Source organism: Peromyscus leucopus, chromosome 7, assembly GCF_004664715.2.
Source record: "Peromyscus leucopus breed LL Stock chromosome 7, UCI_PerLeu_2.1, whole genome shotgun sequence".
NCBI classification, from domain to species: Eukaryota; Metazoa; Chordata; class Mammalia; order Rodentia; family Cricetidae; genus Peromyscus; species Peromyscus leucopus.
Window position 1 is genome coordinate 102,125,511 of NC_051069.1, and position 24,487 is coordinate 102,149,997.

The 24,487-nt window shown below is 39.7% G+C and overlaps 1 protein-coding gene across 30 annotated transcripts in view; it reads left to right on the plus strand.

Moving 5' to 3' along the window:
- The window catches only part of Clasp2 (cytoplasmic linker associated protein 2), a 193,826-nt gene that overhangs the window by 41,013 nt on the left and 128,326 nt on the right, over window positions 1-24,487 (plus strand). For 27 of the 30 annotated variants that reach the window (XM_028892946.1, XM_028892952.1, XM_028892947.1 and 24 more), the window contains exon 7: window positions 3,614-3,684. In XM_028892946.1, the coding sequence (XP_028748779.1) occupies window positions 3,614-3,684 (71 nt within the window). Of the gene's footprint in view, window positions 1-3,608; window positions 3,685-8,747; window positions 9,465-24,487 lie in introns of those variants that run through there. The other 3 variants (XM_028892963.2, XM_028892965.2, XM_028892969.1) reach the window with 2 other exon arrangements.

Below are 24,487 nucleotides of genomic sequence, written 5' to 3' on the forward strand. Positions count from 1 at the left end.
AGATTAATGATTGCCTAGGACTGGGGAGAAGAGAGAAAACAGGGAAGGAACCACTGCTGCTAGTGGGTATGTGGCTGTTCCTCTGGATGATAAAATGTAAAAATTGTGGTAATGGTGGTATTACTCGGGATATACTATGAACCACTAAGTTGTCCATTTCATTTTCTTTTATTGGGACACTGGGGATAAATCCCAAGACCTCACACATGCTACACAAGTGTTCTACTCCTGAGCTACATCCCAGCTCTGAAAGACACACTTCAGTGCCATGAGTTAGTTGTATGCTATTTGAAGTCTCACTCACTAAAGCCCAAAGCAGATGACTCTGAACACCTAACCTTTGTAGAAGTAATTCTTGTTTTTGTTTTTGTTTTTGTTTTTGTTTTTCGAGACAGGGTTTCTCTGTGTAACTTTGCACCTTTACCTGGGACTCACTTGGTAGCCTGGCTCTGCCTCCTGAGTGCTGGGATTAAAGGCATGCACCACCACTGCCCAGCGTTGTAGATGTAAACAGTTCTAAACAGTCTTATTAAATAAGAAACACAGAGCCAAATAAAGAGTTAAAAGCACAAGAGGTCAGAGCACTAGCGAATAGCCTTTACCTTACCAGCCACCACGGTCCTTCCCCTAAGAAAAGAGACCTACTTCCTGTGTGTCTTTTTATTGCCTTTCTGTTCTGCCTTCTCATTGGTTCTAAACCCAACCATATGAGTTCTTTCTCACTGCCTGTCTATACAGATCTCCAGGTCTCTATGGTTGGTAAAGAGCTTAAAGGTGTGTGTCTCCATGCTGGCTGTGTCCTTGAACACACAGAGACTTTGCCTGCCATGTGATTGGATTAAGGGTATGTGCTACTACTGCCAGACTTCTGCTAAATGGCTTGCTATGAGCTCTGACTCCCAGGCAACTTTATTTATTAACATACAAATAAAATCACATTTCAGCACAAATAAAATATCACCATAAACCTTAATTTACTGTTCTTTTTCTGTTTGATTGTTTGTTTTTCGGGTTTTGTCTGTGTAGCCCTGGCCCTCCTGGAACTTGCTCTGTAGACCAGGCTGGCCTCGAACTCACAGAGATCCGCCTGGCTCTGCCTCCTGAGTGCTGGGTTTAAAGGCGTGTGCCACCACCCCCGCCGCCGCGTGCGGCTGATTTACTGTTAACTTGGAACCTGGGGCTGCACTTGAGGTAGAGCTGCTTTCTCCAGGTCTGTCTCCCTTGGCCTGTGAATCGGAGCCTTCCCAGGACTCTGTGGGTTCCTAAGACGTGTTAGGTTCTCTCGGACAGCCTTGTCTTTGCTGTGTTTGCTTTCCATGCAGTTTGCTCCCGTCAACCACATGCACAGTTGTTCAAAGGGCCTAGAGTCTTCTTTCAGCTCTTTTTTTCACTTTTCATTAGATTATAAATGAAAGGTATTCTGTTAAGAATGAGTTTTGAGGGGCTGGAGAGATGGCTCAGTGGTTAAGAGCACTGGCTGCTCTTACAGAGGACCCAGGTTCAATTCCCAGCACCCACACGGCAGCTCACAACTGTCTGTAACTCCAGTTTCAGGGGACCCGACACCCATGGCAAAACACCAATACATATAAAACAAACAAACAAATAAATAAATAAAAGATTTTAATTCCATGCTAGACCCTTTCTGAACTTTCTGTTTGTTGTTTGTTGGAGACAGGCTGGGTTCTTCTGCCCAGGTTGGTTTTGAACTCACTTGATAGCTGAGGCTCACCTGGAGCCCCTGCTCCTCCTCCTGCCTCTCAAGTGCTGGGATTACAGGCATGTACCCACCACCTGTCACCCACCTCCCCAGCTTATTCTAAGCTTTCTGTCTAAAATTTCCTACTCCCATTTTCCTAATCTTTAGAAAAATATTGGTCTCAGGCTTCTTTTTTTCTTTTAGTGTTGCTGAGGGAACCCATGCAGTCTCATGTTTCTCATAGCCTTATACTGCTTTCTTTTCTGTCCCTGGCTCATCTGGACTCGTTCTGAGGTGTCAGCTTCCAGTCACAGTGCTCACTTGCATCTCATGTCTGCATCTTACCTACTTAATCTGCTCAACCCCGGGGAAGACACTATGTTGTAGGATGAAGAAGCAGCTTGTGTCTTTTCCTATGCAGATACATACATCTGTACTTACTGGATCAGTTGGGATTGGAGGTGTGGTTAAGGTTTAGAAATCGCTTTATAAGGAATCCTCAAGGAGATTTTGCAAAAAAATACATATTTTTTTCTTTTCCTTTTATTTTATGTTTGGGTGTTTTGCTTGCATGTATGTGTTTGCACCATGTTCATGCAGTACCTGTGAAGGGCGTAAGAGAACATCCGATACCCTGGGGCTGAGTTACCGCTGACTGTGAGCTGCTCTATGGTTCCCGGGAATCTAACCCTGGCCCTTTGGAAGAATGGCCAGTGCTCTTAACCTCTGAGCCATCTCTCCAGCCCTTTCCTTTTTCCTCTTCTTTTTCTTTTCTATTCTTTCCTTTTTTTAACAACTGAAATAAATTTAGTACTTTAAAAAAAATTGTTGTTTGTTTGTGACTCTGTGTATCCCTGGCTGTCCTGGAACTCACCCTGTAGACCAGGCTGGTCTTGAACTCAGATCTGCCTTCCTCTGCCTCCTGAGTGCTGGGATTAAAGGTGTGTGCCACCACCTCCTGGCTAGTTATTTCTATTAAAGTTAGATATTGACATTTCAGAAAGTAGACTCACTTTTTAAGTAAGAAATTATAAAATGTGGATCAAGACTTAATAAAATGTTTTAGGAAATAAAATTGTGAAAGAAATGTAAGAGTAAGCCAAAGAAAAACATTTGGCAGTTAAAAGCCATAGAACAATGGTTCTCATTCCTTGCCCAAATATATGTCATTAATTGAAGAAAAAATCATAGAATGATAGGTTGATAAGTTAAAGAAATGGCAAACTATAATAAAACATTGTCAGCAAGATCCAGTTTTATCCCAAAGGAAGATCTATGTGAATGTAAACACTCCAGGAGAGGAAATGCTCTGCACTGTCAGAGTATGTGCTAATACTGCTTTCCTTTCCTTGCTGCATTCATAACGTCCCTCTATAAGGAGTGTCTATTACTTTTCTAACCAGACATGTGTGTGTGTGTTTTGGAGGGTTGTTTGTTTGTTTGTTAAAAAAGCATTAGGAGAAGTGTGGAAAGAGTAATTACCTTGAATATAAATTTAGTGGAATTGGTGTTGTGGGAGATTGGTAACATCAGAAGATGCCTCAAATGCAGCTGTACGAGTGTCACTGCCTTCCTTCATCTTGTTGTATTTGCCTTCTGTCTCTTTAGCATGAGGTCTACAAGCTTTTGAACGATGCCTGAATAGATTTGTTACAAGGATGCAACTAGAAAGTTTTTTTGTGGACTTGGAATTGCTTTGTGTGAAAGCTGTCTTTTTATTGGCATATCTGCATATGTAAATCAGGCCTGTATTTGGCTTCTCATGAAGAGAGCAGGGTTTGTGTCTTCTTTGAGTCAATTGTAGGAGAGTTGTTTAGCTAAAACAAATCCCTATAATCTTTTTTCTAAGAGAGGTGGTAAAGGAAATTGTTTCTGTTCATCTCTATGTAAAAACAATTTATTCTTTGTTCCCAGATTAGAAATGATACTTGCCAAATTTGATGAAGTACAAAATTCGGGCGGTATGATTTTGAGTGTCTGCAAAGGTAAGAGTAATTAAGTTCTTCGAGCTCTTAAACATTTCTGAGATGACTTAGTCTAGTGTTAGACACTAAGTGCGTTTTCAACCCAGGTATATTTTAAAAGTATTGATTTTGTAGCTTGTAAACTACAGGGTATAACAGTGGACTCTCGAATCCTGGATCTGTACCTTCTCTGGAGCTCTGGGGTCGTGAAATTTCATAATGGGACTGTAGTATAAAGGGAGAATGTTTCTGGCCTTACTTTTTGTCTTCATATTTAAAGGTTGATAACCCTCTTGTACTTTGTTCCATGTGTGAAATGTGTTCTTACAGTTGGAGTAATTAGTTTCTCTTGCTGCCTTTAGTAGAAATTGTGGGGTCAGTTGGCCTTCTTCACCAATGTACAGATTCTGAATGACAGTATTAGGGAAGAGACAGCAGGAATTTTACGACAGTAATCATCTTTGCTTAAGTAGGATGAGGCCAAATAGAAAGCATTCAGGGAGGTTTGGAATTGCTGTCTGTATCCACAGATAAGTTGGCATTTATTTGATTTTGTGATTCCTTCCTTTTTGAAAATGTTGGTAAGTTGTGTTTTGTCTTACTGAGTAACATTTACCTAGACTGTATTCGTTAGCCATATTTGTAAAGAATATATTCTATTCCCAAAGATAATCACTTTTTTCAAGTGGGAAAGCAGCTTCACATCAGAATGTGGGTTTGCTTGACAGAGTAAATGATGTTGGAGAAAAATCTTGTTGTATGAATTTAAAGTCATACAGTAGGAAAACTAGCTCAAATGTAACTTAGGCTTCCTTCCTTTTCCCCTTGAGGTTGGGCTTTGTTGTGTTCAGGGAGTCGGGTGGAGTGACAGTTATGTGTTATGGATCATGTGTACCTTAACCTAAACTTAGGTCCCAAGCACACAGTGACTTCATTGCTGCCAGTTCCCACTCAGACAGCTGTTTCTCGCATTTCTCCTCTGAATAGAAGGTGTTTAAGAACTGCATCCTAATTTGTCTAGTAGTTATCTTTGTTGGTGTCTGAAGAAACCAGGACAGCAGGAAAAGGAGGAATTGCTAAGTGGTTTTGACTTGGGGGTTTTCATGGCGTTCCTTGTGCTCCAAACTATTTGGTTATAACTGAGGAAGGTCTGTGGTATGTAGTATAAAATTAAAGGAGTCACTGTTTGAATGTGGATCATTTTGGAAGCATGGTTGCTATTTTGTTTGATGAGATTATTCCTGCTACTTTGAGAAGGGGAAGCTTTTTGTTCTTCCATTTCTTTTTATCCTTTTTCTCTCTGTAAATATAATAGTTTGAGGTTAGAATCTGGCTTCTTCTATTTTTTTTTTTTTGAGGGTGTCCCAAAGATTGTCTTGGAGATTATGATGTAAATATTGCAAGTGTAGTTGAATATGAAAGTTAAAATTGTCTATAACACACAGATTGAATGTAGGAGATAGTTGAAATTTTTTGTTTTTGGTTAATTTGTTTTGTTTTTTGAGACAGGGTTTCTCTGTGTAGCTTTGGCTGTCCTGGAACTCTCTCTGTAGACCAGGCTATTCTCAAACTAACAAAGATTCGCCTGCCTCTGCCTACCAAGTGCTGGGATTGAACGCGTGTGCCACTCACTGGCCTACTCAGTTAGATGTTCTTTGATACATGCTATTACTTAATTCTCTTATATTCTGTCTGGACATCTCACCATTTTCTCTCATGTTGATTTAATCTCTCTCTCACTGATCCAGTCCAGACCAAAGACTACCAAATCCTTTGCTGATGACTCCCAAATATAGTTCTAGCTGTTGTTCATCTCTTCTTTATATTCTGCTTTTGGTAGCCTGTGGTCTTGATGACATTGCTGTTTGGATGCCTAATAGGCATTCATTTCAGGTTTATCATATCCATAAGCAACCCTGTTTGTGTTATGGTTTGTGTGTTCCTGTTCTTCCCCCACCTTTTCCACCTTCCTCTCCTCTCTCTCCCTGCTCCCCCTCTTCCCTATCTCCCCCTTTTTCCCCTTATCCCTTACAGGATCTCACATGGCCCTGCTGGTTTCTAACTGTGTAGCAGAGGATGGCCTTGGTTGGACTTTTGATCCTCCTGTCTCTACCTTGAAAATGCTAAAATCAAAAAAAAAAAAAAATGCTAAAATTATTGGCATGAGCTGCCAGGCCTGACTCTGTTTCTCTTCTCAATCCTTAAATCTATTTCTTCCCCAGTTTAGCTATTTCAGTCAGTTGTACCACCAAGGTGAAACTTCTACCTCTGATACAGGAACTTTTTTTTTTCCCTCACCACTACCAGTACTTTAGGTCTCCTTTAGTGCTCCCCTGGACCACTGCAGGAGCCTTATGTTTCCTGTCAAATGGATACTTAGTGTGGTGATGGCACTGGGGAAAGCACAAGTACTCCTTGTTCATGAAATTTGCATTCTTCCTAAAGACTTGCTGCCAAGGAGGAGATCATTAAATGAAAAAAAAAATATTTCCACCAATATTAACAAGGAAAATTATGGTGCATTTTATTCTAACTCAGGATACTTGAATAATGTTTATGTGTACAAAAAACGTATTAGTTGGTGACTCTTGGAGAAATCCACTCCTGTGCTTTCAGATGTGTTGTCTGTCTTCCCAAGCGACTCTTTTTGTGTACTAATACTTATAATGTATTCAAAATCTGTATTTAAAATGTCTTCAAAGAGGCTGGGCGTTGGTGGCGCACGCCTTTAATCCCAGCACTCGGGAGGCAGAGCCAGGTGGATCTCTGTGAGTTCGAGGCCAGCCTGGGCTACCAAGTGAGCTCCAGGAAAGGCGCAAAGCTACGCAGAGAAACCCTGTCTCGAAAAACCAAAAAAAAAAAAAAAATGTCTTCAAAGATCCCAGTTCTGCTTTATTTCATACACACGCTCCACCTGATGGAACCGGCCTGCCATCTCAGCTGCTTGTGGGGCTGAGGGAGCAGGAGCCAAGTTCAGGACTTGTCTGGGGTTAGAGCTAGAGCTCAGGGGGAATGTTCGCCTATACACAGAGCTATCAGTTCAGTCTCCAGGAGTGCTAAAACAGTTGTTAATTGAGCAATGAAAATATTTTATAGGCCCCAATAGGAAGACCAATAGTTCATGTAAAAAGTAATTTATTGAAAGTTAATTCAACTCTTTATTTCTGTACTTTTTTTGCCCCACAGAGTTTTCAGCCCTTTGTTAGTTCTGTTTTATCACATACTCAAACTAAAAACTAAAGTTATAAAGAACAAAACATTTTAGGGTGAAATAAATGCACACTGTGAAGATGTGTGGAAATGGGTCATTTGCACAGTAGGATAATGACTCCTGAAGATGCTACCTCTTCTTTCTCACGTGATGTCCCTACCCAAGGGAAATTATCTTGGTTTCTTCAGATATGGTATGAGTTTTAAGTTTGTTCCACATGGTTGTCTGTGACCAGAAACTATTATGGCAAATAATATTGTTTCATGTCTTTGCCTGAGACTGTAATGATGGAACAGTGTATCTTACACTATAATGATTTAGAGTGTTTGTGGTGAAAAATATAAACTGTAAAACCCAGGGGATTTTTTGTAAAGGTGGTATAACCTTTTTAAGAGTCATCATATGAACGGTCATTATATAAAGAAAATAGAATACTGAAATGATAAGTAGTTCAGTGATGTTAATTTAGCCTCTCTTGATACATATTTCAGTTGAGACCTGATAGATAGAATAACCAGTCAAGAAATAATTGTAAGGAAAACACTTTGGCCAGAAGAAAATAGTGACTATGAAAGCTCAGAGGTGAGGGCTAGAGAGATGACTCAGCCATTAAAGGCTAGTCTCACAACCAAAAATGAAAGCCCAGAGGTAAACAGGACTTAGTTATTTGAAGAACACAGAGAGACCAGGGCTGCCTGGAGCCCAGTGAGCGGGAAGGAGACAGGGTCTGTGGAGTGTTGAACAAGTGAGCAGAACTATGCTCCGAGCGTCCAAAAGGTCAGGAGAACTTTTGATAGGTCCTAGACGTAGGAGCCATGAAGAGTTTTGGCCTAGAGAAGGCCGTGTACTTGGGGTGGGTGACATGGAGTAACACTGTCTTCTTGGCTTGACTGTTCAGAGAAAACCTGTTTTTGTTGCTCTTCTCATGTGTCCTGGTGCATACATAGCTGTATATAATGCTTTCGTCTCTGATTTCTTTCATAATTGCCATTGCAATAGTCTTGAAGCTCTGATTAAATTCTTTGACATTAGTTTTAAAAGCACTAGTTGAGCAGAGTCAAGAACACTAAATTAAATCATCAGATTTGACTATATAATCATTTGGTTTAGGAAATAGTGAGAAATACACATTTGTTTTTCCTGAGCATTTTAAGAAGCTGGACTTTAATTTTCATGTTACAAAAGCAAGTTGGTAAAGTCGCTAAGTGCAGCAGAATTAGCTCCGTTATTAGAAAGAAAATGGAATTAAAACTAAGCATATTGTGGCTAGAAGCAGCCAACACCAGCCCAAGATGAAAAGACTACACGTTGGGGTCTCCTGTGATTGCGATGGGGCCTGGGGTCGGCATGGGGCTTTCTAGACAATCTCCTATGCTAATAGAGATGCAAACAGTATTGGTGGCTGCAGCTGCTCTGTTTTCCCCCTTCGTTGTGAAAACACTGTGTATAATTTGTCTGATGTGCTTTAGGACCAAGTTACGGTTTGGCTTATAATCACGGTAATTTCCAGTTTTTCTGTTTGAGACAGTTGCCAGGAGGAGAATTATTTACCTCAGAGGCTGGCAGTAAAGTAACATAGGAGCTAGGCTTTAGGCTGTAAAATTACCTTGGTATTCAGCGTATATGAGTCAGTACCGTAACTTGAGCTGGTTTTGTGTATTTTCATAGCATGCCCTTTGATGGCGAGCGGAGAAGCTCCTTTCTTAGGTTGATTGAATAACAAATCTCTGTGCGGCCACGAGCCCCAGGGCCTTCTCAGAGCTGGATAATGTAGTGATGGCCGTGCAGCCTGGAGAGAGGGTGCTTAGCTCCCCTGCAGCTGCGCACTGGCTAGTTCTGTCTCCACTAGAAGCAAGCTTTGTTCCGTGTGGCCCTGCTGCCCGTGCACAGAGCTGCCTTTGATGGGCTGTCTTTGACGTGATTTGTTTACGGCAGCCAGAATGCTTCCTGCATAATGAGAGCAGTTAATCATGGAAACTGGGCTATTCCTGTTTGTGCACTTCTAGCAGTCTTCTGTTGTAAATATTAAAAGGTAATGACAAAAGGATGAAAACCTTTCCTAAAAGGCGCAAACCAGCTAATCCATCAGATCATGTGATTGCTACTGATTACATGGATATCTTTAGGGAAGCAGAAAATGATTGCTGAACACATGCCTTGTGTTTTGATGATTGCATTAAAAGTCCCCCCGTGGGATGACATTTATTGGCTCCCAGAGCTTTTCTTAGATTAAATTTCAGACATCCGGTACAAGGCGAAACATCACAACGTGTATCTAACAGCATATGTGCAGTTAAAGAATAATTTTGATCAAGCCCTGCTAGGCTTTGCTAAAAAAAAAAAAAAACAAAAAAAAAAAAAACGAGGGTTTTCAGCAAGACCCCAGACTTTTATTTTGAAGTGGAGTAGCAGCTGTTGGCTATTGCGGTGCAGAGCTGCAGCGCGGCCTGGGTCACACAGTGCTCCCGGTGCCTGTAGGCTGCAGGCCGAGCCCAGTGGCGCAGGCACTGAGCTACACTTATTTTGCTGTGATATTTGACCTCTTGGTTTGAAAGAGCTCCCTGGACCATCTGAATGGCTATGGGAGATGGTGAGTATGATTTATTTCTCTTGTTGTGCTGTGTTATACACTTCGTTTTAAGGTGATGATTGTTTGCTGTATAAGAAATACGTTTCTCCCTAAAGAATGAAGGACATGTACATGTTTGTGTGCAGCCGGCTGGGTGTTTATGCGAGTGTGTGTCTTTTTTCACTTGGTGTGTCACTGTAGGGTCTGGTAAACATTAGGTGAAATTTACCTTGCAGCCCAAGCACGGCTTCTTCAGGCTTTGGTGTTGGTATTGATTATGAAGGGATGGTGGAAGGGTCACAGAATGTGTACAGAAGCTCTGGAGGGGAATATGGCCTTTGGAGTAATGGCAGATTTAGGCAGGGAGGTTTGATGAGCCAGCTTGACATCTTTCCTGCTGTATTTGACAGAATTTGAATTCTGTGGTAATAAAATACTTAGAGAAGCAAAATGGCTTGCCATGGATACTACATTAATTAGTATGCCTGTGATTTGTCAGTGTCTCTAGTAAACATCTTTGAAGAAATTTATATAGGACATAATTTGATCACAGATTATCTTTTGGTGTTTTGGTAAGGATAATTTTAAAAACACCTATTTCTATAGTGTTTTATACTTCTCAAAGGCACTTTGATATACTTTATATACACTAGCTTCTCAGGTACAAATGACTGGTGAAGTACACGGATATTTGGTGTTTCCATTTCACAGATTAGGAAACTGAGACCTGCTGAAAGGTGTGTTCCAGGTTCAGGCACAGAAAGCAAACGAGGCTGAATCTACAGCCCCAGATGTGCATCTGCTATTGTCCTTCATAACACTGACGATTTGAGCCTTCTCCTTGTTGCTAAACCTTTTATTAAGATGCTTAGACATATGTTTCATAATCAGTATCAGAGATGTGTACAGAGGGAGTGTAAGGGTTCTACAGTGTTTTGCCGTGTGTGTGTGTTTGTGTGTGTGTGTGTGTGTGTGTGTGTGTGTGTGTGTGTGGTTTTAAGCCTTAATAGTGTCAGTCTTCCTATGACTAAATCATAACCTCTGTCTGAGAGTTGGTCCTCTTGGTGCCCTTAGGAATAGATTGCAAACTCACGAAGTTGCTGTTATTGATAGTCATTTAAAATACTTACGTACATTTAAATAAAAGTGTGATAGGAGATTGTTTTACATATTGTTCTGAGGGATTCTGAGAATTTATGTAACTTTTATATGACCCATATAAATAAATTCAATAGACTTTATTAATTTTTAAGGTAAAAAATATCAAATTAATTTTTCAGATACTTAAGAGCATTGCCAAGTTTCTTAGGAAGATAAAACAAACAAAAATACTTAATTTTTAGGCAACTAAATGTTGCATTTGCTTTGGCTTATATCTAGGGTTTTTTTGTTTGTTTGTTTGTTTGTTTTTTATTCTAAGTTCTTTGGCCATCCATGTTTCTTTACTTGGTTTTTATTTTCCAAATAATACATTTAGACAGTTTAGGAATGTATTGATTTTTTTTTTTTTTAATTCAAAGTAATGACCACTTGTAAAGCTTAGAGAGTAACCTTCCAACTAATTCTCTTCCTTAAAATAGTAACACTTTTGTTGGATTAAAATATGCCTTTTTAAAAAATCCTTAGAAGTCTGAATAATAAAGCCATGTGTATACCTGCAGGCTGTCAGGATGAGCAGTCTTAATGTTTGGTATGGCTACTCTGTGCACGAGTTTCTCTCACATACAGTTTGTGCGTCCACACACCATGCACCACCTTACATGAGTGTGTGCAGCAAGTGCACTGCACTATTCCTAACTTATTGACTCATTTAAAATTTCACTGTGGATTTATTATGTAAATATCATCTTTTTAAAATTGAAATGATCATAATGCTAAAATCCCTTAAACTTGTTTATACTTCATGCATGCTTTTTCATGCCTTGTATTGTGTCTTAAACCTTCCTTCAAACATTTTGTGTTGATTGCTGTTTATTTACTTTAGGGGAGGGCCTCACTTACTCTGACCAGTTATTTTACCATTAAGCCGTACCCCTGAAAGCAGTCATTCTGAATATATTTTTAACATTTGCTATGTCTGCTCAATAACACATGAAGTGTTTTAATACCATGCCATCATGTGTTACTCTGCTTCATTTGTTTAAACTGTTGCATAGCCTTCCATTGTATAGATATTGTATAACCATTTCATCTTCTGTGAAAGTTTACATTCTTTGCCACATATAATTTTTCCTAAATTGTTCTGGAAAAGGCTCTTTTGTACAGGCTGTTTATGTGAATACAGACACATGCATTTTTCAAAATACTATGTAAGTAGCATTTTAGGACCAAAATTTTCACTTTAAGTTGTGATAGCTGTAACTATACTCCAGAAATACTTTATTATATACATTCTCAACAGTAATACTTACTAACCAACATTCTTTTCAGCTCTTTTTTTTTTTCAAATTTATTTATTTTTATATGCATTGATGTTTTGCCTGTATGTATGTCTGTGTGAGGATGCCAGATCCCCTGGAACTGGAGCTACAGACAATTAATTGTGAGCTGCCATGTGGGTGCTGGGAATTGAACCCGGGTCCTTTGGAAGAACAGCCAGTGCTCTTAACCACTGAGCCCTCTCTCTAGCCTCTCTTTTCAGTTCTTGATGTTATTAATTGATTAAATAATTTACCAATTATATCAGTAAAAATTATCCACATTATCAAACATGGCTGCTTTCTGATAACACTAGTCATCTTCATAAGACGTGTGTGTGTGTGTGTGTGTGTGTGTGTGTGTGTGTGTGTGTGTATGTGTGTTCTGGGAGTTGTCATTTGGCTTGCTTTATTTATTTGTGCAGGTCTGTTTACCTGTGCAGGTAGATGTGGAGGCTAGAGGTTGACACTGGTGTCTTTTTCCTTTGCTCTTGCTTACTTTCTGAGACAGGATTTCCCACTGAACCTGGAGCCTACTGTTTGAGCTAGACGGACTGGCCAGCAGTCCCCTGGGATCTACCTGTTGAGCTGCCCGGGGGTAGGAGTGAGGTTTTAGGTACAGGTTGGTGTTTGTAGTAAGCACTTACTTTATAAACTGAGCCATCTTTCCAGTCTGCCTTTTGGCATCTTTGGCCAAATCATTTGACTTTTTCTTTGTTTATAGCTGATCTTTAGGTATTTCAGTTATGTCATTGGCAGTTTTATTTATTTCAAGGTCAACTCAGATTTATGAGATCCTGGGGTTACTTGTTTCTTGGTGAGTCCTTGAGGGTTCTGGAGTGACTTAATGCTTGGTGAATTCTTTTTTCTTTTTTTTTTCCCTTGGTTTTTCTAGACAGGGTTTCTCTGTGTAGTTTTGGTGCCTGTCCTGGATCTTGCTCTGTAGCCCAGGCTGGCCTCAAACTCACAGAGATTCACCTGATTCTGCCTCCTGAGTTCTGGAATTAAAGGCGTACGCCACCACTGACCACTGTTTGGTGAGTTCTTGAGGGTAGCTTTTGGATGCTTTTATCTTCAGTTGTTCCATTCTTATTCCAAAGCATAAAACCAAACATCTGAGTAATTGTATAATATTATGCTCTCAGCAGTCAAATCAGAGAGGGTTAATTAAAAACCTGTAGGATTATTATGTGGTGCTGAGGCCTGCAATCTGCCCCAGAAGCATGAGAAAGGAATTTGGCCTTTTGTTGTTCCTGCAGAGTGGCTGGAAAGAAATAAGGTTTTGTTATAAATGAACTGTTTCTAAATTTTTAACATTCAATACAATCTATTAACAAATTGTGTTAAGAATATATGCAACTGAACCAGGCATGGTGACAAACTCCCTTAATCCCAGCACTCAGGGAGAAGCAGGGAGAACTTTGTGAGTTCAAGGCCAGCTTGGTCTATATAATGAGTTCTAAGCCATTTAGGGCTACATAGTGAGATCCTGTCTTTAAAAAAAATCATGAATTTTTAGGGATCACTCTTCTGTGAGATACTTTTGCTTCTAGGACCACTTCAGACTTAACTAAACTTAGTTTAAGAGGAGTGGACCACTAGCAAGAAATTACTGCTGGAAAGATCCCCTCCCAGGCTCCTGAACAGTCTTTATGACACACTGGGATTATATGATGTAAATCACAGAACGAAACCTGCCTTTTCACTTGCTGACGTAAGGACAGTGTTTTCTACTAAAATCAATGACAGGATTAAAAAAAAAAAAGCATATTGAGAAAAATAAATCACAAGGAACAAACAAGTAGTATTATTGAGAATCATGAAAGCCAGCGGTGCACACTAACAGTCCAAGGTGAGATGATGTTTCAGGAAGTGTTCAAAAGCCCGAAGAGACTGATAGCCACTTGAAGCAGTCAAACGTCTCTCTTATTCTACTGATTGAATTTTCTATTCTATCAAAGCTCTTAAAAAATTGTATTAGCATTAATGTAAGACAGGAGACAGTAAGTAACTAAGATTGAAACTAGCCAGTGGCTAAAAATAAAGCAAGCTAATAGTAGTCACTGCCGGCCTTAGCCAACCACCTTTGGTGCAGCTCTGGGAGGGAGGTACCTTTAAACAGATCCCAGTCTTCCTGAGGCAGCCCCATTTACCTACTGGGTGTCAGTAATGAACTGGACTCTTGAAAGGTTCACAGCTTTTCTCTGTACTTGTAGAATGTTACAGTTTGATGTTCTTAACAGTTGCTGGCTTGAAAATTGAAGTGACAAATTTCTGTACAATTTCTAACTTTCATGAACATCGTTTATTATTTACCTTGGTATATTTCATGACATTATTTAATGTTATAAATTGTTATTTAATTTTATTGTTTAAATTGTGATTATCTCTTGGTTGAATCATTGAAGGTCTTGAATCTTTAAAGATAACCTTCCCGAATTATTCAAAGGGGGAAAAAACCCAGCAAAGTCTTTAAATATATATTTTAAATTGTTCAGTTATATCTTAAAATTATTAGAAGTCTCAACTTCTAGTAATTTTAGTGAAAATTTATTTTTAAGCTAAAGACAAATTTTAAAAATAATTTTTTTTGAGACAAGGTTTCTTTGTATAGCCTTGGCTACCTTGGAACTAGATCTGTAGACTAGGCTGGCCGCAAACTCACAGTGATCCGTCTGCCTCTGACTCCCGAGTTCTGGGATTAAAGGCGTGCGCCACCACTGCCTGTCTAAGAAACTTTTTACCAGCTTTTATTTCTGAAGATTTTTTTACTTTAGCTGTGGAAAGCTTTCTACTGTATAATAAATAATAATAATAATAATAATAATAATAATAATTGTTATATTTATGTATATGTTGTGCATGGGTGTGAGCACATGCATTTAAGTGTGTGTGCCCTATTGTGACATGACCAGAGGTCACTGTTGAGTGTCTTCCTCTGTTGCTCTCCATCTTACTTTTCTCTCACTTAACTTGGAACTCACTATTTTGGGTAGTGCTGACGTTCTTTAGGGGCTTACCCACATACCCTGCCCTTTGCTTTCATGTTCACTCTTACAGTGTGGCTTATAGTATTGGGTTCTGTTGTATGGACTTTGAAAACAAAGTAATTCAAATGATAATTTTTAATAATTTCAGTGTTTAGGTCTTAGTTGCTTTATAATGTTTTTTTTTTTCAGTTTTTTACAGTAGGGTTCAAGTTAGGCTCGCCACTGTCGTTGACTAACACATTTCTTAGCAGTAGAGTCAGTCTCTCTTTTTGATGTTTATTTGGCATCTGTCAGGTGAGTGTTTTCCATACTGTAGCTTGGTAATTGGCTTATACTAGTGCTTTTTTTGAGTATTTTTGTTTAATCTTTTGTTCATGTGTTTGGCTTTTTGGAAGTCTCATGCATTTGAGGATGATCTTGAAATCCTGATTCTCCTGCCTTCTTTAAGTGCTGGAATCTCAGGCATGTACCACCACACCTGTATTTGTATCTACTGTATTTCTTGAAGATTGAAAATGCTTCAGATGGCTTGATCAAAACCAAGTCTGATTTGGGTGTTTTGTTTTGTTGATATAGATTTTTCAAAAGTACTGTTTTATGTGGCTGTGGTAGTTTGAATGAAAATGGTCCCCATACACTTATATATTTGAATGTTTGGTCCCTACTTGGTGGAACTGTTTTGGGAAGGATTAGGAGGTATGGCACCAGATCCAGACTTGGGCTTCTGTCAGAAGATATACAATATCTGATTGTCTTTGTGTTATTAATATCAAGCATTGTATCTAGTTATTGACCAAGTCCATCCTTTATATAGCTCCCTTTGTGTTTATCGTTTCAGTATTTTTTGATCCAAATTCTTTGTAGGGTATCACATTGTCTACCTTGTGGTTTGAAAGGAGGTCAAGAATATAAACAGAGAGCCCAGTAAAGCAGTTGGTACAGTGCTGTAGACGAGGTGGTGCAGGTCTGGCTTCAATTTAGGAGTGGCAGCAGAAGTCACGAGAAGTAGGTGGGCTTCCAGTGCTGCTGGGAGTTATATAGGACAAGAACTGTTGATGGATGGTAGATGTGGGCATGGGATGCATAGGGTGCATTTCCACACTTTGAGCCTGAGTAGCAGAGATAGTGATGTCATTTATCACACTGGTGTGGGAAGGCTTAAATATAGTGTTGGTGTAGTCCTCTGTGTTAAACTGAAGATGCTTTTAATATCTCCATAGGGGATGATTTCCTCAGAGGACAGGTCAAAGATAGTGGGATCTATAGATTTGGAACTCAGATATTCTAGGCCCGAGGTGACCACTGGAAATTTGTGAACATTTTGAGGATACTTAACATGGAGAATAGGTGAAATGCTTTAGAAAACATGTGGAGTAGAGAGAAGATTTGGACATGGTGGCTGTGCTTAAATAGGAATCGCCACCAGAAAGGACTGAGTAGGGGGAACCTGTGGAGACAGACAGAGGAGAAGTAATAGAGCAAGCATCCAGTGAGATTCCTTAGACATGAGTGGTGGTTATAAGGTTTCTTGTTTACTGACCTGTTGATAATTTAGCCATTAAGTAAGGACCATGCTCACTGGTCCTCATTGGCTATGCAAGAGTATAACAGCCCAGAAAACAAAGTCCTCTTGCTTGTTTTAATTAGAATAAGGAAGGATATAGCTTCAAGTGAAAGAGGAACTGTGGTATACGAAACTAGTTAGTATGAAAAAGAGCGTATTTTATGTGTGTAAATCCCTGGTATTAGGGTTCTTATTGAACTAGTTGATTGACTGAAGAAAACCTGCACAACATTAATACTGTGAGACCTGTGTGTGAGTTTTTGCTTGCTCTTTTTGCCCTGTGAGATGGAACAACTTTTTGTGGTTTTTGTCTATCTTAGACACAGTTACGTTGGAGTACGTGTATCCTAAACATGAAGCAGAAAGTTTAAAAACCATTTGAAATTGTGACCTGCCTTCAATAAAAAAGAAAAAAAAGTGGTGTGTGTGTGTGTGTGTGTGTGTGTGTGTGTGTGTCTGTGTGTCTGTGTGTGTGTGTGTGTCTGTGTGTGGGTTTGATTAAAATGACAGAAACTCATAAATCCTTGGCAAACAGGTGTCATGGCATACACCTGTAATTCCAGGATGTGGGAGATGGAGGCAGGAGATTGCAATGTGAAGCCAGCCTGGGGTATGGAGAAGAAGAAGAAACCCTGGGGGACCAGCTGTCCTCTTTCATGTACTCTGTCGCAGCTCCTGCCAGGCCTAAGGCAGCAGTGTCCTGTAATCATGCATGTCATTCATTTTTGTTAACGTGTGCAGGCTTATACTGAGTGGAATAAAAAGAACAAATAGACTCATGTTTGCCTCATTATGTCTTGCCATAAACTGAGTTTAGGTTAGTTCAGATTTTGCCACCAAATGAATTTAAGACAAATCCTGGGCAGCAGCTGAGATGTCTGGAAGGCTTGACTCAAGAACTCTCAATCTTGATAATTACAGATCGAATGCTTAAAGCTACAAGAACAGAATTTCAGGAGATAAAATACTGTATCCAGTAATTCATTGTGGTGGAAGCAAAGTCAGTGTTCCAGAAAGTTTTCCCAAACAAGGGCAGTTGTGTGTGGATGATGAAACCACATTGGTATGGTGCTATCCCAGATATTTACCTTTAAAATCTCTGGCTTTGGAAAAACTGAGGAAATTGCAGCAAGTAGCTGTAGTTGAAGTTTTTCTGGTCCTGCTTGGCTCACGGTCAGGACAAATTTCTCTCAACTGCCAGTCCCGCAGCCACTCAGACCCAACCAAGTAAACACAGAGACTTATATTGTTTACAAACTGTATGGCTGTGGCAGGCTTCTAGCTAGCTGTTCTTATAGCTTAAATTAACCCATTTCTATTGATCTGTAAGTTGCCACGTGGCTCGTGGCTTACCAGTATCTTAACATCTTCTCATGGCGGCATTTGGCGGCGTCTCTCTGTCTCATCCTTCTACTTCCCAGAATTCTCCTCTGCTTGTCCCACCTATACTTCCTGCCTGGCTACTGGCCAATCAGTGTTTTATTTATTAACCAATCAGAGCAACACATTAAACATACAGAACATCCCACAGCAAGTAGCACTGGACACACACACACACACACACACACACACACACACACACACACCCTTTACTTTCTATTTTATTTTATTTTGAATTATGGGTGTTTTGCCTGCATGTATGTCTGTGCACCATGTGCATACAGTACCTGTTGAGGCCAGAAGAGGCCTTCAGATCCCCAGGAACTGGAGTTACAGATGATTGTGAGCTGCTGTGTGGGTGCTGGGAATGGAATCCTGGTCCTTCAGAAATACAGCAGTGCTCTTAAATGCTGAGCCATCTCTTTAGCCCCACCACAGAGTATATTTTGCCAATAAAACGTGATAAGACAGTAACAGTAATAAACAGCCTACTGACCAATAGTTTAACACTCGGAACAATTCTTCCTTACTTACTATTTAATAACAACTAGAAAATATTCTATATTTATATCCTGAAAGTATTTGTTAGTAAAGCTGAGCATTTGTGTCAAGAATTTTAAAACATCAAAGACTGATGAAACTTGTCTGCAAGCACTGTTTGTGTTACACAGAGGTAGCTAAACTTTGAACCAAATTTTGTGGGTTTTTTTTTTAAGGTTTTTTTATAGTTGTGAAGTATTCATCCTTCCCATTGCTATCAGTTTTATGTGACTACCAGAGATGAAATGCACCTTTAATATGTATAGGTCTTCTTTACATGTTTATTAAAAACCTAAACTTGAAGGTAGATTCCAATTCATGCATAATATTCTGCCTCCCAAGTTCTGGGATTAAAGGTGTGCACCACCACCACCCATCTCAAACAAAATTTTAAAACTAATTTTATGTATCATATATTTAGTGCTTTCTAGCTTGACCAGTAATGTTCCCACAGTAATGTCAGAACTGGTTTCGATACAAATTTGACTATTAAGAAACTCACTCTGGCAAGAAGTAGTGGCGCATGCCTTCAATCCCAGCACTTGGGTAGCAGAGGCAGGTGGAGTTTGAAGCCAGCCTGGTTTGCAGAACGAGTTCCAGAACAGCCAGCGCTACACAGAGAAACCCTGTCTCGAAAAACCAAAAAGAGAAAAAAGCAAAGAAAAAAAAAAGAAAACTTCACTCTTGAGGCAAAAACAGGTAGATATCTATGAGGAGTTCCACCAGTTTTGTTTATATAGTGAGTTCCAAGCCAGCCAAGTCTACATAGTGAGACACTGTCTTCTAAACCCAAAGCCAAAAGAAACCCTTCACCTATTCTGCAGTCTAAGCTTTTAATTATGTTAATTTTGAGAACTGAAGAATTACCTGACTGTCTTTTTTCATTCCATACCAAACATAGTTAAAAACGTCTGTTATACCCATATAACCCTAAGTAACATGGACTTGAAGGAGTTCATGCAAGAAATATGAATGTTAATTTAGAGGTTTAAATCCTTGAAAAGACTGGCTGAGTCTGCGAGTGCTAGACAGGAAATTTAAGTTTTCCTAAAAGACATAAAATAAATGGTGTTCTACTGAAGAAAAATAAAAGACCAAGCAAAGCCTGCTTTTCCGAGCTTTTTTGACTTTGGGCATAGGAGTGGGTTGTGGGCCGGCAGCACAGTGCTCCCACAACCTCCACACATGCTTTTCAAGATGGCAAAGGCAAGCTGAACTTCCTTCTGTACTTGGTCTGGTTCTCTCCCTTCCTCTTCTCCTATATTTCTTTTTTCCAGTCTCCTCCATTCCCTCCTGGAGTTTATCCCTTTCTTCTCTTCTTCATCCTCTTCTGTTTGTATCTCTTTCTCTTTCTGCTCCCACCCAGATAGAACAATTCAGTTTATTGTTTTCCTAAATCTTGTCCGGGCCACCCAGCCTAATAGCTACTAAACAATTCATTTTTCTTGCACTTTGGTTCAGCTCATGTGTGGGGGATTAATTTGCTTTCATTTACTTTTTATGAAGCCTTCAAGGAATTTTTGGGTTTAGTTTGTTGTTATTGTTTTTTTTTTGTTTTGATTTTTGTTGTTGTTTTTCCTTTTAAGATTATTTTATTATGCAGTTTAATAACCATAGCAGAGGCATGCACTCAGTACAAATTTCTGTATACCTACTTCCTAGATTTGTGAAATGATCATGTTTTGCCACAGTTAATGTAAGTTTTTTTTTTAGAAATAAAACTTTATTGGTATTTCTAGTCTGTTCATCCTTCTCTCTCATTTAAGTAATAAAGCACAAACCATAGTGTTTCTTATTTGTGAATGCATCTAAATATAATAAGTTGGATAAGGAGCTTCTTGTAACTAGAGAATTGACATTTTAAAAAAGAATTTACTCAAAACTTGTGGAACCAGACGTGAGACTCCAGAACAGGCGCCTTCCAGTTCCCTTCTCATCTCAGCCACTTCCTCCATGACCTCTCCATTTTCATGTCTTCCCTCTTCCCCCCTTGTCTGTTTCGGTCACCTCTTCCTCTTCCATCTTTGTTGACTGTCCTATTCCATGTCTTTACCTTTTTAATCTTCCTCATACGGACAGCACCGCAGCCCACTCGGCCTCGCTTCCTTCCCTCTCGTCCTCTTTACAATCTTGGACTCACAGAGGAGATGTGGTGTTCTAAGCACACCTGTTACTAGTGCTTGTTCACACTTGTTCTTGCTTGTGGTGTCTTGTTTCTTCCATTTGGTCTCTTCTCCCTCTTCTCCTCCACCTGTGGATTTCTCCTCTTCTTCATCGTGTCACTTTGACCATCAGACGGAGTGATAACTCTTTCATCCTGCTCAATTATTCTTGTCCTCTAATACCTTTGGGATGATCCTAGGAAGTTTGCATTTGCTCTTACAGCCCACAGAAATAGGACCTGAGTGTCTGACTCATCTACTGTACTGAAGCATTTGATTTGATTGCCTTTTCTGTCTCTGTCTCTTCCTTTTTCTCCCCCTCCCCTCCCCTCCCACTCACCCCCAATTTTATTCATTTACTTGTCTTTTTGCTTATGTGTAATGATGACACTGGTGGTGGTACAGGTGTTATGTGCATGTGTGTCTGCTAGTGAGTTCATGTGGGAGTGGGCTCAGAGAACAACCTTGGTTTTCAGTCCTCACCTTCCACATTGTTTGGAACAGGTCTCTTGGTGTTTGCTTGCTGCATATGCCAGGCTAGCTGACCCACAAAAGCATATCTCATCTCCCCATAGGAGCCCTGGGGTGACAGATGTATGTGCTACCCCACCCAGTTCTATGTGGGTCCTAGGGATTAGTCTTCAGGTCCTACACTTGTGTAGCATGCACTTTACTCACTGAGCCACCCCCAGCCCCTGGGTGGGTCTCCCATGGAAAAAAAAAATAGACAATAGGAAAATAAGGGTTGACTCATGGTTCCCTTTAACCTTAAGAGTTTGTCATTTGGGGGCCGGGCGTGGTGGCACACGCCTTTAATCCCAGCACTCGGGAGGCAGAGCCAGGCGGATCTCTGTGAGTTCGAGGCCAGCCTGGGCTACCAAGTGAGCTCCAGGAAAGGCGCAAAGCTACACAGAGAAACCCTGTCTCGAAAAAAAAAAAAAAAAAAAAAGAGTTTGTCATTTGGTATCCTAACTTCTGCTTGCATGTCCTATGGGGTTGGATCTGTTCCTTTTCCCCTATGGTCTTGTGTTTTTTGTTGTCAAACATTGGTTGCTTTTAAGATTTTAAAAAGCAGACATTTTATCCAGTAAGCATGTGCACATGAGTGCAGTGCAGCTGCCAGTGAAGGCCAAAAGAGTGATTTGGATTCCCTGAGTGGTTGTGGGCTGCCAGGTAGTGGTACTGGGAACCGAACTTGGGTTCTGTGCAAAAGCAGTAAGCACTTTTAACTGCCGGGTCATCTCTTGAGCCCCTGAATGTAGTTTTTTGTTTTGTTTTTAAGATTCACTTTTGTTTTATGTGTATGGCTGTTATGCCTGCACGTGCATGTAGGGCCTGAGGATGCCAGTTGAGGGGTCAGGTCCCTGTGGAACTGGAGTTACATAGCTGTAAGCCTTTATGTGGGTGCTGGGACCTGAACTCTGGTCCTCTGGAAGAGCAGCCTGTGCTCTTTACTGCTAAACCATTTTTTCTAGTTCCCTTCTTGATGTAGTTTTAAACTGAACAAAAAAATTTCAGGTTACAACCACACATTTCTCCCCCACCCTGAAGAAATTATTTTAAAAATTCACCTTTTTTAACTAGTCAGTAAGACAAATGTATTCAGTGACTGTTAGTGCCTAATTGCTCTTAATCTAATGGTCAATGGAATGAAAAAGAAAGCCCAACTTTGAAGTTCATTGCTTCAAAGAATAGCAAGATGAATAGAATACAAAGATGGTTCTTGGTACTTCAGTACACGGGAAATAGAATTCACATGTCTAGCACAAAAGTAATTTTCTATTGTATCTTTTTAAATTTTTATATCCTTTCAGACTTTATTTAATCTACTGTTTTTATCAGTTTTTTCTGTTTTTCTTAAATTATGTCTACATTACCCTAAACCAGGGATTGGTAGAGTGTTGCTTGTGGACCAGTCTCTGTTGTCCTCTCGTTTTTATACATGATACTGAAGCACAGCTGCCCCGTGTCTTTACAGACTGTGGGCTGCTTTGTTGTTCTCATGTCATAATTGCACAAAGGACATCTGTCTATAGATTTCATGGCCTATGATATTTGCCACATGGTCCTTGTGATTAAAAAGCAAACCCACCAGCCACTGCTGTAGAAGAGTGGATCACACATGACTGTTAGGAGATGTCTTAAGTAGCAGTGGACCAGGCCGCATACTCACCATTTCTGATGCAGTGTAGGTGGATTCATACCCAAGAATTTACATTTTAGGGGACCTCTACATGATTGCCAAGGTACAGGGGTACACAGAATAAGTGTAATTGTAATTAAAAATGCATCTCTGACGAACGTAAGGTGGGCTTGAGCTTTTATCTGAATACCACATTTGAGAAGCACTACCATAGATATTACTAAATGCATCTTTGATTTCCTCTGGTCTCAAAAAAAAAAAAAAAATTACATGTTTAGCTGGGTGGTGGTGGCGCATGCCTGTAATCCCAGCACTCGCGAAGCAGAGCCAGGCGGATCTCTGTGAGTTCGAGGCCAGCCTGGGTTACCGAGTTAGTTCCAGGAAAAGACACAAAGCTACACAGGGAAACCCTGTCTCGAAAAACCAAAAAAAAAAAAAAAAAAAAAAAAAAAAAAAAAAAAAAAAAAAAAAAAAAAAAAAAAATTACATGTTGAATATTCCTTATCTGAATTGCTTGGGACCATGAGTGTTTCAGATTTTGGGTCTTTTTTCTATGTTTGTAATAATTGTCTGAGTCTGCTTATATTTAGCTGAATATCCTTAATACCCAAATTCAAAATACAAAATGCTTTCAGGTCTGAAGCTTAGCATTATGTTATCAAAAAGCACAGAGTTTTGAAATAGTTTTAAAACATTTTAAATTCTTTAGAGATGCTTGACCTGTGGTTTGTATACTACTTGCCAATAATGTTGAAATCCACAGATCCTTTTTAATTGTTTTACTCTCAAGAACACAGCTTTATAATAACTGCAAACTCTCAATAGCTCACATGTCTGTGAGTAGTGGAATGGGCACCAGGAAACTGATACTTTCATATAGCAGAGCTATAAGCAACAAGATGAATCTCCCAGTATTCTTTTCCTGCCTAGTGAAGAGACTCTAAAGTAGATACTCCACTTCTGTATTGCTGTATGGGGATTTAAGGCTGACTGGCTTAGTTAGGGATTTGGAGAGTGCTTAGAAGACACAAGATGCAGCTGGGTACTAATTAGACTGACATTCATCTTGTGAAAATTTATTATTTGTTTCTTGGGACTTACATGCTTCACTTTGTTAACAAAGTTTAAAAAATCTTAGTAGCATGAGAATGATAAGAGTTAATTTTTTTTTTAATGATAGGGACACTTATCTTTTCAGTTCTTGTGTGCATAGGAAGGGAACACCGTTTCCATGGGAACTTCTGCCTCCTCTGTTTCAGTGCCTGACTTTCTGTAGATTTCTGTGTCAATTCTGGCGTGTGTGTGTGTCTCTCTCTGTCTCTCTGTCTCTGTCTGTGTCTCTCTTCTGTGTGTGTGTGTGTGTGTGTGTGTGTGTGTGAGAGAGAGAGAGAGAGAGAGAGAGAGAGAGAGAGAGAGAGAGAGAGAGAGAGAGAGACTATAATGATGAACCAAGAAAGTTTATTTTTAATTGTTTTGGTATTCTTAATAGAGTGATATATTTAAAGCTCAAGTTTTAAACTCATTAAATTTTTCTGTACTGGCTCCCTAATTGTGTAAAAGAATGTTGTATTTAAAAGATGATTTTGGCATGCAGAGGGATAGGGGGATAGAAGTGATGTTAACAAAACACTTGCTGAAATGGAACATGATTTTAGATCGTTTTTCCCCTTAATAAATGGTCTTAAAATTTGTTGGGGTCTTTTCTTTGCCCCTAACTAATAGTTAGACTGGTGGTATATCTTCATGGAGGTTACTTATTCTAGATGAGTAGGCATTTGTATGGTGGATACAGAAGAGACAGGAAGGAGATCCTGACATTGGTCTAAAGCCTGTGGTAAAGCTGCTTCT